At 37.9% G+C, this 16,460-nt stretch overlaps 1 protein-coding gene across 2 annotated transcripts; it reads left to right on the top strand.

The window, feature by feature from the left end:
* The first annotated feature begins 1,929 nt into the window (after positions 1-1,929).
* baiap2l2a (BAR/IMD domain containing adaptor protein 2 like 2a) lies at positions 1,930-14,365 on the top strand. Of its 2 annotated transcripts, none has more exons than XM_053613578.1 (14): positions 1,930-2,053; positions 2,977-3,052; positions 5,438-5,524; positions 6,251-6,312; positions 7,119-7,190; positions 7,288-7,368; positions 8,127-8,258; positions 9,454-9,555; positions 9,652-9,709; positions 10,294-10,501; positions 11,195-11,260; positions 11,338-11,494; positions 13,133-13,173; positions 13,297-14,365. In XM_053613578.1, exons 1-14 carry the CDS (start codon positions 2,000-2,002, stop codon positions 13,370-13,372), a joined length of 1,272 nt encoding a protein of 423 aa, XP_053469553.1. In that variant the 5' UTR covers positions 1,930-1,999; the 3' UTR covers positions 13,373-14,365. The 2 variants fall into 2 exon arrangements, with proteins under 2 accessions (XP_053469553.1, XP_053469545.1); XM_053613570.1 differs by having other exon boundaries at positions 11,335-11,494.
* Positions 14,366-16,460: the final 2,095 nt, after the last annotated feature.

The following is a 16,460-nucleotide window of genomic DNA, read 5'->3' as shown; positions in this document are numbered from 1 at the left end:
TAGATTTCCAAACATTCCACACATTTCTAACAAAAAATGTATGTTACAGAAAAATGTTTGCAAATCTAAAATGGTTTTTTTTTGTTTTGTTGTTGTACTGACTCAATACTGCAGAAATAATAAAATAAACATCTATAACAAAATAGGGTGCCTAAGACTTTTGCACAGTACTGTATTAAAATGATTTAAATCCAATCCCTGAAACAACTTCAAGAGGCTGAATTTTGAGGATTGAAGCATAAAATGAGCAGTGTAAATGTATACTTTGTAAAATGCTTTTTCAGTCTCTCCAGGTGAAATTGTGGAGATAAGGGTGGGACGTCAAGGGGTCTAGACTAAAAAGACATATGAAGGAGGCACACAGAGACCACAGGGTCTAGAAGTATGTGGAAATTGGTTACTCTCCCTTCACTATTACACTGACATACAGACTGTAGGACTGACGACATTAAGGCAATCACGTGTAATTCACCTACTGTAATTACAGAGTCTATAACACACACACACAGGCATATTTTACAGGGGTTTTTATCTCCCCAAAACCCAATGTCCTGCATCCCTTAATGACTACCTCCCAGTAGCACTCACTTCTATAGTGATGAAGTGCTTCGGAAAACTGGTCAGAACTTACGTCTGCTCCTCCCTCCCCAGCTGCCTCGACCCATTACAGTTTGCATACCAGTCCAACAGGTCCACAGATGATGCCATCAACCACACACTACACACTGCCCTCTCACACCTGGACCAGAGGAAAGGGAACCATTTGACAATGTTGTTTGTGGATTACTCCTCCACCTTTAACACCATTCTCCCCATATACCTTTGCAGAAAGCTCCAGAACCTAGGCCTGAACTCCTCCAAATGCCACTGGATCCTAGATTTGATAACCGGACACCCACAGGTGGTCAGGATAAGAAATCACACCTCCTCCACTCTCACTCTCAGCACAGGAGCCCCTCAGGGCTGCACCCTCAGCCCCCTGCTGTACTCCCTCTATACCAGTGACTGCAAGGCCAAACACTGCTCCAACAAGCTGGTGAAGTTTGCTGATGACACAGTGGTGATAGGCCTCATCACTAACAACAATGAGAAGGCCTACCTAGAGGAAGTAGATGTCCTCTCCACATGGTGCCACAATAACAATATATAATTTTACTACATTCTATTTTATCATGTGTGTATATTCTTAGTCGTTGTTGGTCTGTTGTTACTGCACAGTGGGAGGAGTAACTAAGGAAGAACATTTCACTACTGTCACGTAATGGAGGCACAGATGAAAGCAAGTGCAAGTATGGCAGTTTAATAAAACAACAACTCCAAATGATCAGGCAGAAATCAATAAAAATAGACAGGCAGAGGTCAGGTGATCAGACAGACAGGTCGCAAACATGAACAAAGTCAAAAAGAGAATAAACAAACAGGGTATCAAGGCATGGTAATGACACACACAAAAGACAACTGAGCGTACACTTCACAACGCAATTGTGTGAACAGTCTCTGTGGATGGAATGTAATTGGTAGCAGGTGTGTCTAATTAGAACTCAGGAGATGGTGAACGTGGCCCTGTGTGTGTTTGGGAGTTGTAGTTGTCATTGCCATGTTTGTAGTTCGTGGTGCATTCTGGGAAAAGGAGTCGCCGGTTTGCTGTGATATGACAACTACATTACATCACACGTATGTCATATGTATATGACAAATAAAGAACCTTGAACCTTGAACCAGCTTGGATGGGATGATCTTTCTGTTCCAGGTGGTTAAGTCCACACCCACACCTTGTCTGTCTTCCTCTGTTCAATAATTCACAGCCCAGTGTCAACATCTCTCTCTCTTTCACACACACACACACACACACACACACACACACACACACACACACACACAGAGCAGTTCACAAACGGCAGACGGTGGACGGCTATTTGTCTGAGTGGTCATTGCTTTCAGGACATTGTTTACTTGTTTGGTATTCACAATATACCAAAATATACAATAAAGCTGCAAGATGTCAGGGCTGAACAGTGACCAGCTCCATCGCTCCACATTGGGAGTCTACATGGTGAGTCTGAAAACTTCATGCCTCACTATCCATACCCACGATTTGTATAATTAGTTACATATGCCTTGCTTCCTTGCTTATGAGTCATTGTAATATCTTTTGCAGTGTTACTATTTAAAATTGTTCCACAAATTGTAGCTGCAGTTTTTCACAGATTGGTGAACCTCTGCCCATGTTAACTTCTGAAAGACTCTGCCTCCCTAAGATACTCTTTTTAGACCCAATCATGTTACTGACATGTTGCCAATTAACCTCTAGCTGTTTCTTTTTAAAAACATTTACTTTTCCAGCCTTTTGCTGCCCCGTCCCAACTTTTTTGAGACGTGTTGCAGCCATTAAATTCAAAATGACCTTATTTTGAATAACATACGGGTTTATTAGATTTGCAAATCATTGCATTCTGTTTTTATTTACATTTTACACACCATCCCAACTTTTTTGAAATTGGGGTTGTACTTTTAGAACCTTTAGGATACTTTTAAAATTCTAAGATATATGTTAAAAGTAGACTTAAGAGTACCACCCCAGCAACAAGACAATTTACCATTTAGTGTAGGCCTCCAATGAGCAGGGTGTGTAATAGTGAGGATTTCTTTTTAAACTAGTTATACAAAAAATGCCTCTGACATGAACAACATTGTGATTTAGGGACTATAATAGAACAGGTGGATCCTGTGAGCTTTTGGTTGGCCTTTGATCTTCTGATCTACTGAAGTGTCCATTGTAATAGTGTCTGTTATTTGAAATGTTTCAAGCCAAGACAGCATGTACAGTACAGGTCTGGTTGACGTGTGTTGGCTACCCTTTTGTTCAACCCTAGATTAATTGGTGCAACTGAAACCCCATTCAGACTTAGAGAAAACTGACCGTCAATCTCTCTCTCTCTCTCTCTCTCTCTCTCTCGCTCTCTCTTTCGCTCTCAGACTCTAATGGACCAGTTCAACCCCAGCCTGCAGAGGCTAGTGGCACTAGGAAATAACTACATTCAGGCTTTCCAAGGTAATCTAACTGCTATGAGTGAGAGGTGTGTGAAAGCTGGGAGTTTCGAGCGAAATGGAAGGTGTGTAAAATATTAAGGGTGGGCAGGAAGTAAAGGAAAGAAACTGAACTTTGGCTTCCCAACAATTCAAAAGGTGCAACAGTCACATGTGTTAACAGTTCACTAATATATGACACACACCAGGTAATAAAGATGGCTTTGATGTACATGGCGCAAAGATGAAAAGGATTTTCAAAACAGTAAAAAAAAAAAATGAAAATGATATTAGTTGATAATAATCAACTAATGAAAGCATTAATGTACTATTAACAAAATAACTAACACCTGTTTTAATTGATGTTTTTTAAATAATAAACCTAATATGGTAAATAATAAAACACCTTTATAAACCAATATTTATCCTACTTATAAGTTACATTTGTATGAACAACACCTTAGTGAACATGGTTGCAATTGCTAACTGGCAAAATTCAAACTTGAAGCAAGTATCAATAGTTAAACCTGGAGACCAGAGTTAATCACCTCATCGACATTTAGTAACATGTGAGAATGTAATTTTTGCTAATAAAATAGTACAATAAAATTAAGTTAAATAAAATGTGAGGAAAATAAAGTACAAATGCAATATTCTTAAAAATATTTTATTTTCATGAAGTTTTTTTTTAAACACCTGATGTTAGAATTGTGAAGAATTCTTTGAAACAACAAACACGTAACTGTGGAATGATATCATATAACATGCCACTCATTGGTGAAGTCCAAGTCATATTCCTGGTAACAGTGAATGGAAAAATTACAGCAATTATGTAAGGAATAATTGACTCCGGTTTGTTGAATTATTAGAAAATAATGCACACCCTGAGGTGGTAATGTGGCCACGAAGGATAGTGGATAAACGCCTCGGGTTCAACGAACGGGGTCAATTAGTCTGCTTTGCCACAGTTCCACACCTCAAGATATTATTCAGATATTTTATTTAAATACATTTTTCAGGTTTTCGTTCTTAAAACGCTCTTGTGTGTGGAGCTAATTTATTTTGCATACCATCTCAAGCCTCCATTGCAAATTCCAAAACATCATTTTAGAGCTAGTAATGGAGGCTTGAGCCATTGATATGCAGTTATTGGAGAGAGAGAGAGAGAGAGAGAGAGAGAGAGAGAGAGAGAGAGAGAGAGAGAGAGAGAGTTCACTTTTTTTCATTTCATGCTGATAGTATAAAAATAGAACAAATAAATAAATAAATATTGATAGGCATACTTGTTCACAGAGTTTTAGTTGTTTTATCAATGCAGAAAATACAATGAATAAATAAATATTGATACTTGTTCACTGGCTTTTCTGTCTCATTACTGCAGTCACACGTGCTCTCACTCTCTCACTTCCTGCAAAAATGTTAATAATAAAAAAAATTTGAGCGCTCATAAAAATTACATTTATTTTGTTATTTAGTACTGCCCCAAATAAGCTATTTCACATAATAGATGTTTACATATAATCCACAAAGACACAATAATAACTGAATTTACACAAATGTTTCATTTACGCAGTTCAAAAGTTTACGTACGCTTGATTCTTAATCCTGTGTGTCGTTACCTGGATGACCAACGACTGTTTTTATGTGTTGTGATAGCTGCTCATGAGTCCCTTGTTTGTACTGAGCAGTTAAACTACCCACTTTTTTTCAGAAAAATCCTCCAGGTCCTGCACATTCTTTGCTTTTCCAGCATCTTCTGCATATTTGACCTCTTTCCAATAGTGGCTATATACTGTAATGTTAAGATTCATCTTTTCATACTGAGGACAACTGAGGGACTCGTACACAACTATTACAAAAAGTGCAAACTTTCACCGATACTCAAGAAGGCAACATGATATGTTAAGAGCCAGGGGGATGTAAACTTTTAAACAGGTGTAAATTGTTATATCAAAAATATATATTCTTGAAGATCTTTTTTTTTTTCATTTACTACTGCCCTTTAGAAGCTATAGAAGTTATTTACATGTTTCCCAGAAGACAAAATGAGAATAATCAACAGCATCAACAAGCAACACTCAACAACACAGCAATATTCAACAAACAACACGATTAGTTTTGGCATCCATACAAATTCATACAACTAAATTTCATCAGATGTTTTAAATATAGTTTAGAAATAAAGTTAAGGTTGAAAACAGAACAAGATGCACAAGCAGCTGTAGAAAGTAAAATGTATTTCTTGATGGGAAGATGATTGAATAAGAGTATAACTGAAGTGATTGAATAAAAGCATTCATTTCCCTGCAGCTTTGTATCTTAGCTTGTGTTTATGATCTCTGCTTATATCATCATTCATAATGTTGGAGAGTAATAATGTATACCAATAGTCCGTTTTGTATGTGCGTAGCTCTAGCTGCGACCAGCGAAGCCTACTTTAGTGCTCTTGGTAAGATGGGTGAACAGGCCATGCAGACTATGTCATCCCATTTACTAGGTAAGATCTTTTTCCTCAACAAAATTTTAATATTTTATTCTTTGTGTCTTGCAAAGCAAAGCTGTACACAGTGGAGTATTTTACACAATGAAGTGTCCTGTTCACATTGTACAGCTGCTACGCTGTAATCTCTCTAAAGCCTAATTGACTGACCTAGTGGACTGGGTAGGGACTAGTGTGTGTTGAGGTATTAGTTGTCAAAGCCCAACAGGCCAATGAGCTTTTAAATAGCACACACACTCTACTGAGCCCTGTGTCTTTATTGTGTCTTTATTGGTGTTGTTAACTTTGATGCTTTTACACATACTGATACAGAACACATTTTATCATTCACTCGGTACCTTTTTTCGAAACCCTTCTTCCTAGACGCGTGTGTGTGTGTGTGTGTGTGTGTGCGCGCGTGTGTGTTTCCTTAAAATTTGTAATGTGTTTTTTGTGAATTGGGTGTCTTTTGTAGAAATGGAGAGAGGGAGAGAGAGAGAGAGAGAGAGAGAGAAACAGGACACATGTGTGTGTGTGTGTGTGCATTATAGTGTTGAGCTAACAGGTAATGGAGATGACTCTGTGATCATAAATTATAAATGATAACTGACCAACAGCTGCGACCTTTAAAAGCCTTACCACACCTTACACACACACACACACACACACACACACACACACACGTAATCCCTAAGATTTCTTTTTGTTCATTTATGTATGAATGTACAATGTGTGTACTGACAGGTCACATACTAATACAGATTTCTGAGAGTCAGAGAAGACTTACCAGTGAACTGGCAGGAGTGGTAGGTTTGGTTTCTTTTCTTTTCTCCATACTTCCTCCATATACTGTACAATAACATAAAGTGTATACATGTGTGTATAGAGGTGGAGAGTACTTAGGGAATTACACTTATATGCACTCACCAACCATGTTTTACATACAATGGGGCAAAAAACAGCCAAACAGACTAAAAAAAAAAATCCAGTGCGCAAGCATCTAGTGTGTGTGGAAATGTCTTGTGGATGAAAGAGGTCAGAGGAGAATGGCCAGACTGGTTTGGGCTCTTTACAGAGCAGAAAAGCATCTCAGAATGCATAACACTTTGAACCTCGAACAGCAGAAGACATCAGCTTCCACTCCTGTCTCTGAAGAACAGGAATCAGAGGAACTGCTGCTCACTGGATGTTTTTCCCCTCAAACCATTCTTTGTAAACTCTAGAGAGTGTTGTGTGTGAAAATCCCAGGAGATTTGTAGTTTCATAAATACTCAAATCTGCCACCAACAACCATGCCACATACTTTCTGATGTTTGATGTAAACATTAACTGAAGCTCCTGGCCTGTTTCTGCATGATTTTATGCCTTGTGCTGATTGGGTGATTGGATAATTGCTTGTATGTGTACCAGCGCTAACTTCACCTCTAAACAATAACTGTTGCAACACAAACTGAGTTGTGTAAATTGTAACAATCATGATTTATAATTTCACTTACAATCATTTACTTTTTACTCTTAGAATATGTGAAAACAAGAGTAATTTTCACTACTGTACTGATTTTGTTACAATACTTTTTTCCTCACTGTCTTGTTGTGTAACTTTGTATTTTAGTTTCGTTGGTTCCATAATGAAGTCCTACAGGAAATGGAAAATAACACCAGGATCGATAAAGACTACATATTTGTCAGTAACAGTTGCACAATCCTTAACAGCATTAAAAACATTCAAGAAATTTGAAAAATAAAGATTACTTATTGATGATGCCACATAATTTCTCCAGGACAGTAGGAGGCACTATGAGATTGAGGTGAGGAACCAGGCAATGGCCCTGGAGAGACAGCTAAGGAGAGGGGGTACACAGGTGAGTCACTGACTACGTTTACATGCACATCAAATAACGTTTAAGGCAGGGGTGTCCAATCCTATCCGGAAAGGGCCGGTGTGGATGCAGGTTTTCATTCCAACCAAGCTGAAGCCACACCTGAGGCTATTGAAAGCCAAGATCAACTGATTAAACAGGTGGAATCAGGTGTGGCTCCTGCTTGGTTGGAATAAAAACCTGCACCTACGTCGGCCCGTAGCGGATAAGATTGGACACCACTGGTTTAAGGTCTATATTCGGATTGCAGCCATATTCCGAATATGATGTTTATATGCATACAGGCATCTGAATATTCCTGTATACATGGCTGTTGTAAGTGCATCTGAGTTGCCATTCCTACATACCTAGCCTACAGCTAAGCATCTCTTAGCACCCACAATTCCTTGTGGGTTAAGCATGCGCATATATCTCCTTTCAGTGGATTTTCTGAATAAGGTGTACACATGCAACAAATTTCCGATTAAAACAGGCATATTCCAGGGGTGGATCAGAATATTGTCTTAATCTGAATTGGGCAATCGGACATGACTCACTTTACATGACTCAATACTAATCAGAATATTTCCAAATTCCGATTAATATCAGAATATTGATGTGCATGTAAACATAGTCTATATGTTGGTTTCTGAGACAGTCAGGTAAAAGCAGAGGAGATGTGATAAAGCTGACCAGCATTGGTATTTAAGTATCTGTGAAGGAAGATGATAATAATACCAATGCAATGTGGGTGTGTGTAGGATGTTAATGAATATGTGCAGTTCCTGCGGGAAAGCCAGAGAGAAGCCCTGAAAGAACAGGAGAGAAGATATCGCTTTCTGGCTGAGAAACACTGCGGACTCACTCAGTCCATCGTATATATCATGACCAAGGTAAAACTTTCTCAGCTGTATGATCAATAAGTCACGATCAAGGAATTTTGCAGAGCAGTGTCTGAGAGTTTCTTGTAGAAAACTCCAATATCCTAATGTTAAAGCTACAACGAGTACAGTTTTTCTAACCATTTGGAGTCTATTAGTAAGTTTACTAACTAAAGTTCCTCGTCATTTTTGTGAGTACATTTGCTATAAAATACTGATTCCCAATTCAAACATAAATCTGTCTCAGTTATATTTGTAGTTACATTTTAACAGGAGTGAATAAAGTACTGAGAAATGATACTTAAGTGAAAGAATAGATAATTTGTCAAAATCATACTAAAATCATACTAAAAGTAAAAAAAAAGTTGATTTTTTAAAAATGTACTCGAGTATTAAGGTATTAAAAGTAAATGTTTTAATCTGCTGCAATTAATGTAATGTCAATGTTTATTGGTTATCTAAATCTAATTCATTTTAAGGCAGAAAATGTAAAAAAAAAAACAAAAAAAACCAGTCTCTATAAATTCGCTGATCATGTGCATGACTAACTTTGCTAATGAATTAATAAAAAATATAATATCATATAAATAACCAGGATTTAGCTTTAGCTAGTATTTGACTTGCTGCCTAGCCAATCATGTTAGCTACTGGACTTGATGTTAGTCTTACCTGCTATAAGCAAAGAAATAAAATGAAAAAAGCAAACTTACTTAAACATAGCCAGGTAATGTTAGCAAATGAGCAAAACTTACCTCAGCATGCTGTTTCAAATTAGATGGACAGCTCAAATTATTTGCTGACTCCAGAATATTGAACATTTTTATTGAGGTAGGTCCAGGGGTGCTCATCTTCAAGTTCAACACTGCAGTCTGGTGACTTATCCATATTCAGATGCACACTACACAAGAAGGTCACTACAGATTCTTGATATATTTTTTTCTACAATGATGGACTTGATTGGATGCCAAACTAAAATGGTAAACCGAGCCCAGTTGAATAATGTGTAGCATACAGTCATTGGCTAGATGAGAGAAGAGGGGCACTTTGTGGCTTGTATTAAGTATTTTGAAGGTCTACTTAATTATATGTGATTCTTAAGTATAGTAATAAAGAACCATTGCCACCCCTACAGTACCTTTTAATCACTCGGTGATTAGCTGAGAAAAAGTGCAGAACCGTGTTTATCCTTCTCATTTTGCCACTAAAGACAGGGAGCACCCTGCAGCAGACAGCAGAGGCTTGGAGAGAGCAGGTGAATCAGACAAGGGGGTCCCGTCCAGGCACTGCATCCAGACTAGAAGACATGGTGGTGAGAAGCTTCATAACAATAAAACAGTTTACATCATTTTATTTATTTGAATAGACAAATTTTGTTAATATTTTTGCTATCCCCATTTTTGGTCAGGCTAATGATCAAGGTCAAGCTTGGGCAGAACAACCTCTAGGCAGAGTGCCCTCTAGAGGTGAGACTACAGAACACAAGCAAAAAGAAAAAAGGCTATTCACACATACAGTGACTTGCAACAACAAAGCGACCAGAGACCTTTCACTCATTTTCAATGAGAGCTGGCGACTTCCAGTGACATGAGTGACAGCGACCGTTGGCGACTGGATGTGGGCGTGTCCAGCAATAGGACAAAGTTGAGAAATGTTTAACTCTATGCAAATTTGGAGCGACTTGGTGCAGTGAATACCAATGGGAGAAGACAGTTCAGTGCTTGCATTTTCCCCACAGATAAATGGCTGCGAATTTTATATACAAATGCTCTCCTCCAAAATGTTTAATTTTAGTGGCAAGAAAACTGGTTTGTTGTCAAAAGTGGTAAGCTAGTTGTGCCACCCACTGATAAATGTTACTATGGCAACCAGTAGTACAACCACCTACTGGTAAATTCATAGTACAGTGTCTGGCAACTTATAAAATCGCTGTATGTGTGAACGTAGCTTAAATCTAAATCCTCAGTCGGTAACATAACCCACATCTTATGCCTTGATTCCTTTCTGCCTGTCTACCTGTCTGTCTGTCTGTCTGTGTCTCTCTTTCTAGGGCCATCCCCCCAACCAACTCGATCCCGCTCCAGCTCATTTGGAGAAACTCGCGGATCAGGTGGCGGTAGGATGATGCGAGCGTTGGTACCACACCCGCCCTCTTCTAATTCCACCCTCTTACCATTCTCCGAAGGAGAAACCATTACAGTACTTGTGCCAGAGCCCCGAAATGGATGGCTGTACGGTTGTTCTGAGAGTTCAGCACGGTGAGGAGAACCGATTTAACTGAAAAATCGTATATATGCAAGGAATACCGTCAATTATTTACCTACAGCAGCATGTTTCTTTATTCCTCTTATACTACAGCAATTTTGCCAGTCATTAATATTGTATTAATTAAAGAACATTTTTTTATCAGTTTATAGTTATACTTAATGTTGTGCAACATCCGTGAAACAAGTTAGTTCCTGTTATCACTTACGTTACAGCAGTTATAAGCAGTCATTCCCTCACCAGCCTCTCTTATTTCTCTCAGTTGAAGTTAATAAGTTTAAAAAAAAAAATGCTCGTCATGTTACCAAGAAACCAGAAATCATTAAGTTACAACTTATTTCTATGTTAAATAACAATGCATTATTGAATCTGTTTATTATTAGTAATGAATAATAATAGAAGTCTAATAGAAGAAGAATGAACAGTTACATAAGAAATTATACCATATTTGAACAAGTGCATTAATATAAACTTGTCATTTGAATGAGAGCCAGTATCACTGTCAGAGCTGCTGTTATAGAAAATTAATCAATACTATCCGAATAATCAGAATTAAAAAAGCAAACATTGTTGTGGTATAACTATTAACAATGTGACATTCACTCGTGTAATGTGGTTAACGCAAAAATATATCTATAGCTTACTGCATATGTGTGGTAATTATGCTTATGTATATGTTTTTTTAGACAAGGCTGGTTTCCAGCTGCATATGTTGGTCCAATGGAAGACACACCTCGACTGCCGGACTTCAGGTGAGCCAAGATCTCAAACCCAAACAGCACAGACGATGTAATTTTTTGTTCATGACGTTCGACTTCTCTTTCAGCAGCGGCGGATTACTTAGAAGCAGTAGAAGTATGAGCAACCTTCTTGACCAATCATCTAGCAACAGAACAAATGACCCTCCTCCTCCTCCACCACCACCACCACCTCCAAGCAAATCGAACAGTTCGCACCCAGTCACACCCACTTCTTCAGAAAACAAAGTAAGTGTAAAAGAAGTGGGCAAAGTCACGATCAAGTGAAGGGTAAAAAAAACCAAAAAAACTAAAGATGTTAAATGAATGATTTTTAAGTGTTCATGAAAATGTAATGTAAGCAGTTCAGTGCCAGAGAAGCTACTCAAATGCAATGAGAACCTTTACCATTATAAAAAGATATGTCAGGAATTTCACAAGTTCAAATGTCATAATTAGACACAGCTGAAATGTCAGTATCTAAGTTTATCTGTATTGTCATAAATTATTAAATGTATTTAACATTTATTTAGCCAAAATATACCATAACATCATTCTTTTGTCAATCACTGACAGCTGGCAAGTTAGCTGGGTATCATGTTATACTCTAATAATTTATGTATTGGACATGACGGGTTAAAACCTTTTTAGCCTATTTAGTGGCACCACAAACGAAGCTCAACCGGAAACGGACAGATTTGACCCAAGTACCAATCTTTAAAAGTTAGCATGTTCTTTTCACATCCTTTACGTCATGGTTTCTCAACCTTTCGTCCACTGCGACCCACTGTTTATGAATGGCAGTCATCGATGGCCCACCTGTTACCATGGCCTGCTTTCGTAATAAAAAAACCTCCACTGATTGAGGTCATAAAACCTCACCACACTCGACACACTGGAGTTTTTCATCCACTGTAGCAGTAAAACCGTATTTAATATAGTCCGGGTTGTACTTACGAACGCATTTTGCTACCTTCGAAATAGAAGGAGTTTCTGAATTGACTATATGCTTTCTTTTCTTTTTTAAATTTAAAAAAGGATTCATTTTTCCAGATATTAAATTGTGTTCAGACAAATACAGTGCATTGAACTAGTGCATATGTAAGAACAATGCTACGGAAAGAGACCTTGATTGAGGTCTATGACTGGACGGCTAAGAAATAATGTCAGCCTTTTATGTACGGCTGTTTACGTGAACCTGTAGATATGAATATGATTCGACGATAGCAAATATACACTTCTAATTGGCAATTTGTACTATTTCTTATGAAAATATCTCGTAATGATCCCAGACAATGATCCACAAGTGGGACGTGACCCAGTGGTTGAGAAGCGCTGCTTTACATTTCATCCAACTTTCACATTTTAGTAGTGCTTTTTGGTTTTTAGTGCATTTTTGTAACCTTTTGAAAATGTAGTCAAAGTGTATGTTAAATGTTGCTGATGAAGTGTGTTGCGTGCTGAATGCTAAGTCTCAGTTCACTGCTTTGGCCAGCAGAGGCACTGTGGCAAAGTTCTGTTCTCCATGACGCCTCAGCCGTCGTTCTGGTGGATGCAGGGTGGCAGCTCCAGCTGTTGAGGGTCTGTTTGTTTGTGTGTGTGTGTGTGGTCCTTGCATGGTGTGTTTTTCAAGTGGTTCGAATGCTGGTCTTGTAATTTTTTTTCAGAGCAAGGTCATGTTGTTTCATAGTAGTTACTTCGTGTGCGTTTGTGTGTGCATGAAAAGCTGTGAGACACCAGGGTATAAGATGGCTGACGTAGAAACTACACAATTCTGCCTCGGGAATAGAAGTTTCCACACAGGGTGAAGAGCAAAAATAACAACAACAAAAAAAATAACAAAACAAAACAAACTACAACTCTAATATTTTATGCTTTCTCCTGCAGAAACAAGATAACTACAGCTCTCGACCAGAACTTTTCCCGAGGTACAAATAAAACTAAATTACACATAAAAGTGTTTAACACAACAGTTATATGTGGAAAAAATCTTGTGTTGACTTTTCTCTGTTTAATGTATTTCCTCAAACCTTTGTGTTGGCGTTTTTCAGAGGCACAAACCCTTTTGCGACGGTGAAGCTGAAACCCACCACAACCAACGACAAATCAGCCCCACGCATATTCTAACATTTTCAACCAGTGAGAGCTGGGAAACATCTAAACACAGCTCCATCAGAGTGCAGCACATCATAAATCAGCACTATGCATGCTGCAGACTGAGAAGCTGTAATTGACTGCCTCAGATGTTGCTTGTACATATTCCAGCTGGAGATGGTCTGTTGAGAGGAAAATTAGATTTTTGCTAGCTCAAGATATGAGCTGTAAATTCTTGCTGTACTTAGAGAGAAAGAAATACAGAATGAAAGCCGAGATGGGGCTCGGAGGGAATTAGGTATCCTGGCTTTTATTTTGTATCAGTTTTTTTTTTCCAGTTTTTTTTTTTTTTTTTGCGTGGAATGTAAATATGGGGGCAAAAAACATCACTGGTTTTCCATAGGGCTACTTTAGCATGAGCCTACTTCAAGATTCATGGTAGAGCAAAGGGATATTTCGCTTATCACTTTATACCCTTATGGCTCATATACAATACTGTTTGTGTACATACTTTATGTGTTTAATAGTGGTGGTGAGGGTTACAGTTTCTATGGTAACAATTAATTCGTAGGGATTTGTATATTGGATGATCCACGTAATCTAAGATGAATAATGAATGAATTAAAAACAAAAACAAACAGGAAAATCCTAAAATTGTTGATATGGTGAAGGTTTCTGGAAGGAGTCTCCAGTGTCAGTGCTTAGTAGCAGTGAGTATGTTATCCACCATGGTAGAGTCTTCAGGACAGAGGAATTTGTGTTTTCCAGTAATAAAGAGAAAAAAGAGTGGCTGGTCAAGGAACGACTGTTAATAGTTTCTATAATGAAAGTGATAACAGGAATAGAACTGAACAGGAATAAAACTGAATAAAAATTGAATCAATAAATTGAATAAAAAATACAGGAATAAAACTGAATTATAAGTGGTATAAGATACATGACGTGTCATTCATTAACAAATTGAAAATTGTAATTGTTGGCAAATCACTGTTTAAAAAAAGGAATAAAGCACTTTGGGACACGCTGTTTTGGGAAAATAATCCAGTCATGTTTTATTCCTCATAGCCGCTGATCATTTTATGAATGCTTGTGGTTTATCTGTGTTATGAGCCCTCGACTTCCTTAATAAAATAGTCACGTTATTATCATTTCTTTTGCGCAATTTAATTCATACTGAAACAGAGGTTCTGACAGAAGTGTCTTTAAAGCACAGTTATTAAGATATTTAGCACCATTTAATAATATGATATTCTTTTCTCTTCGTGTGTGCTGTGTATGGGTGTAAATGTTTGTTGAGTTTTTGCTTGCTGTTTGTTTGAGCCATTACTGACAAAGGGTTTTCCATAGGATAAACACCTTGATAAGATTTCTGACAGGATTTGTAAGTCATATTCATGAATGTAAATACTACTACCTGGTAATGCTAGCTAGCTAACCTGACAAGATTTCTGACAGAAGTTTTAAGTCATACTTAAATGTTCATAATCATGACTGCTAATGCTAGTTGGCTAACATGATTAACTTGACAGGGCTTCTGAGAGGATTTTTTTTATTCTTAAATGTTCATGGCATAGCTAACATGAACTAACTTTATTAACATCATTAAATGTTTATAAGTTTCACTGCTAATGCTAGCTAGCTAACGTATGCTGACAAGATTTCTGAGTGTTTTTAGTCATTCTTAAATGTTCATAGCATAGCTAACATGAGCTAATCACACAATTTCTGAGAGGATTAATAAAAATTTCATTCTAAATCAAAATGGATTTTAAATAAGTAATTAGTAGTTTCCTCAAACAAGTAGAATTAATTTAGAATTTAGGAGACACAATGAGGAGCTGGATCTATTTGAGAACTTTAAGGGAAGCCTCCCTCATAAAGCTGGTTGCCAAGATGCCAAGAAAGTACATAGTTTCAGAAGTAAAATTGTTGGGATTTTAAAAAGTAAAATCATTTTGATTTCTTTAATATGTTTTTTTTTTGTTCACTGCAGAATTTAATTTAGTGTCAATTACTTAATTAACAGTCTAAAATAGTCTAGAATAGTCAAATGAAAAACATTCTACACGCATATGTATCCAAAGTGTTCCCTGCTGAAAAAAAACCCAATAGAAACCATCACAGAAATTGTAATGGTTTCCACTACAAATACCATTACAAACCATCAACTGTTAGCCATTCAAACCATTACCAAATAATTCCCATTACGTAGTAGGATGTATTAAGGGCATAGGTCCTTAATGTTATCCAATAGACATAACATGCCACCAACAGAAGGCAACAAATTACAAGTAGAGACCCACAGGGACCATTACATCCAAGGGGCACAAGGCAGGGGACACCCTGGACAGGGATGCCTACAACGCATGTCTTTGGCCTGGGGGAGGAAACCGGAGTACCCAGAGAAAACCCCCGATGCACGGGGAGGACATACAATTTCCACACACACAGGGTGACAGCAGGAATCGCACCCCCATCCTTGGAGGTGTGAGGCATACATGCTAACCAATAAGCCACCATGGGGACCAATACAGTTTCCATTAAAACCAATACGATTCCCATTATAACCACTTATACCATTACAAATTCTATGAGGGTTTCTGTTGTTTTTTCAGCAGGGTTGACAGATAGGGATTTAAATACTACATAGAAATCTCCTTTTGTTCCCACATAAAAGACTATTTTGTTGCTTGTATGTCACACAGGTCTAAATTTGATATAGTTTTCCATTTGTTCACTGGAGGCTTTGAGAGCACTGACTGTAAGAATTAAACTCCAATCAGTAAGGTTAAATTAATTACTCAGATTATAGCTATTCCCACATGATATATCCTACAGCTATTTAAAAACATGGTTAGTTTGGTATGAGTGCTGTTTCTAGATTAAATATTGACTTTCTACAAACATCTGAATTCCTGAGGTGATGTGAATGAGAGTGATTTAGGGAGCAGTGTTTTGTGCTGGGGTGAACGGTGGCTTAGTGGTTAGCACGTTCGCCTCACACCCCCAGGATCTGGGGTTTGATTCCTGCTGGGCATGTTCTCCCCGTGCCGTGGGGGTTTCCTCAGGGTACTCTGGTTTCCTCCCAAAGACCGGTTTCCGTCCAAAGACGTGCATGGTA

The sequence above is a fragment of the Ictalurus furcatus genome, chromosome 2, assembly GCF_023375685.1.
Source record: "Ictalurus furcatus strain D&B chromosome 2, Billie_1.0, whole genome shotgun sequence".
NCBI lineage: Eukaryota > Metazoa > Chordata > Actinopteri > Siluriformes > Ictaluridae > Ictalurus > Ictalurus furcatus.
The sequence above is the reverse complement of the archived record's forward strand: the minus strand, read 5'-3'. Positions and strand labels throughout refer to the sequence as shown.

Bases quoted from the DNA above. Each gene is read 5' to 3' on its own strand.
- baiap2l2a (XM_053613570.1), top strand. From the start codon at position 2,000: ATGTCAGGGCTGAACAGTGACCAGCTCCATCGCTCCACATTGGGAGTC. The intron at 5,525-6,250 runs GTAAGATCTTTT...GTGTACTGACAG, and splicing joins TATGTCATCCCATTTACTAG to GTCACATACTAATACAGATT. The intron at 11,495-13,132 runs GTAAGTGTAAAA...TTTCTCCTGCAG, and splicing joins CCACTTCTTCAGAAAACAAA to AAACAAGATAACTACAGCTC.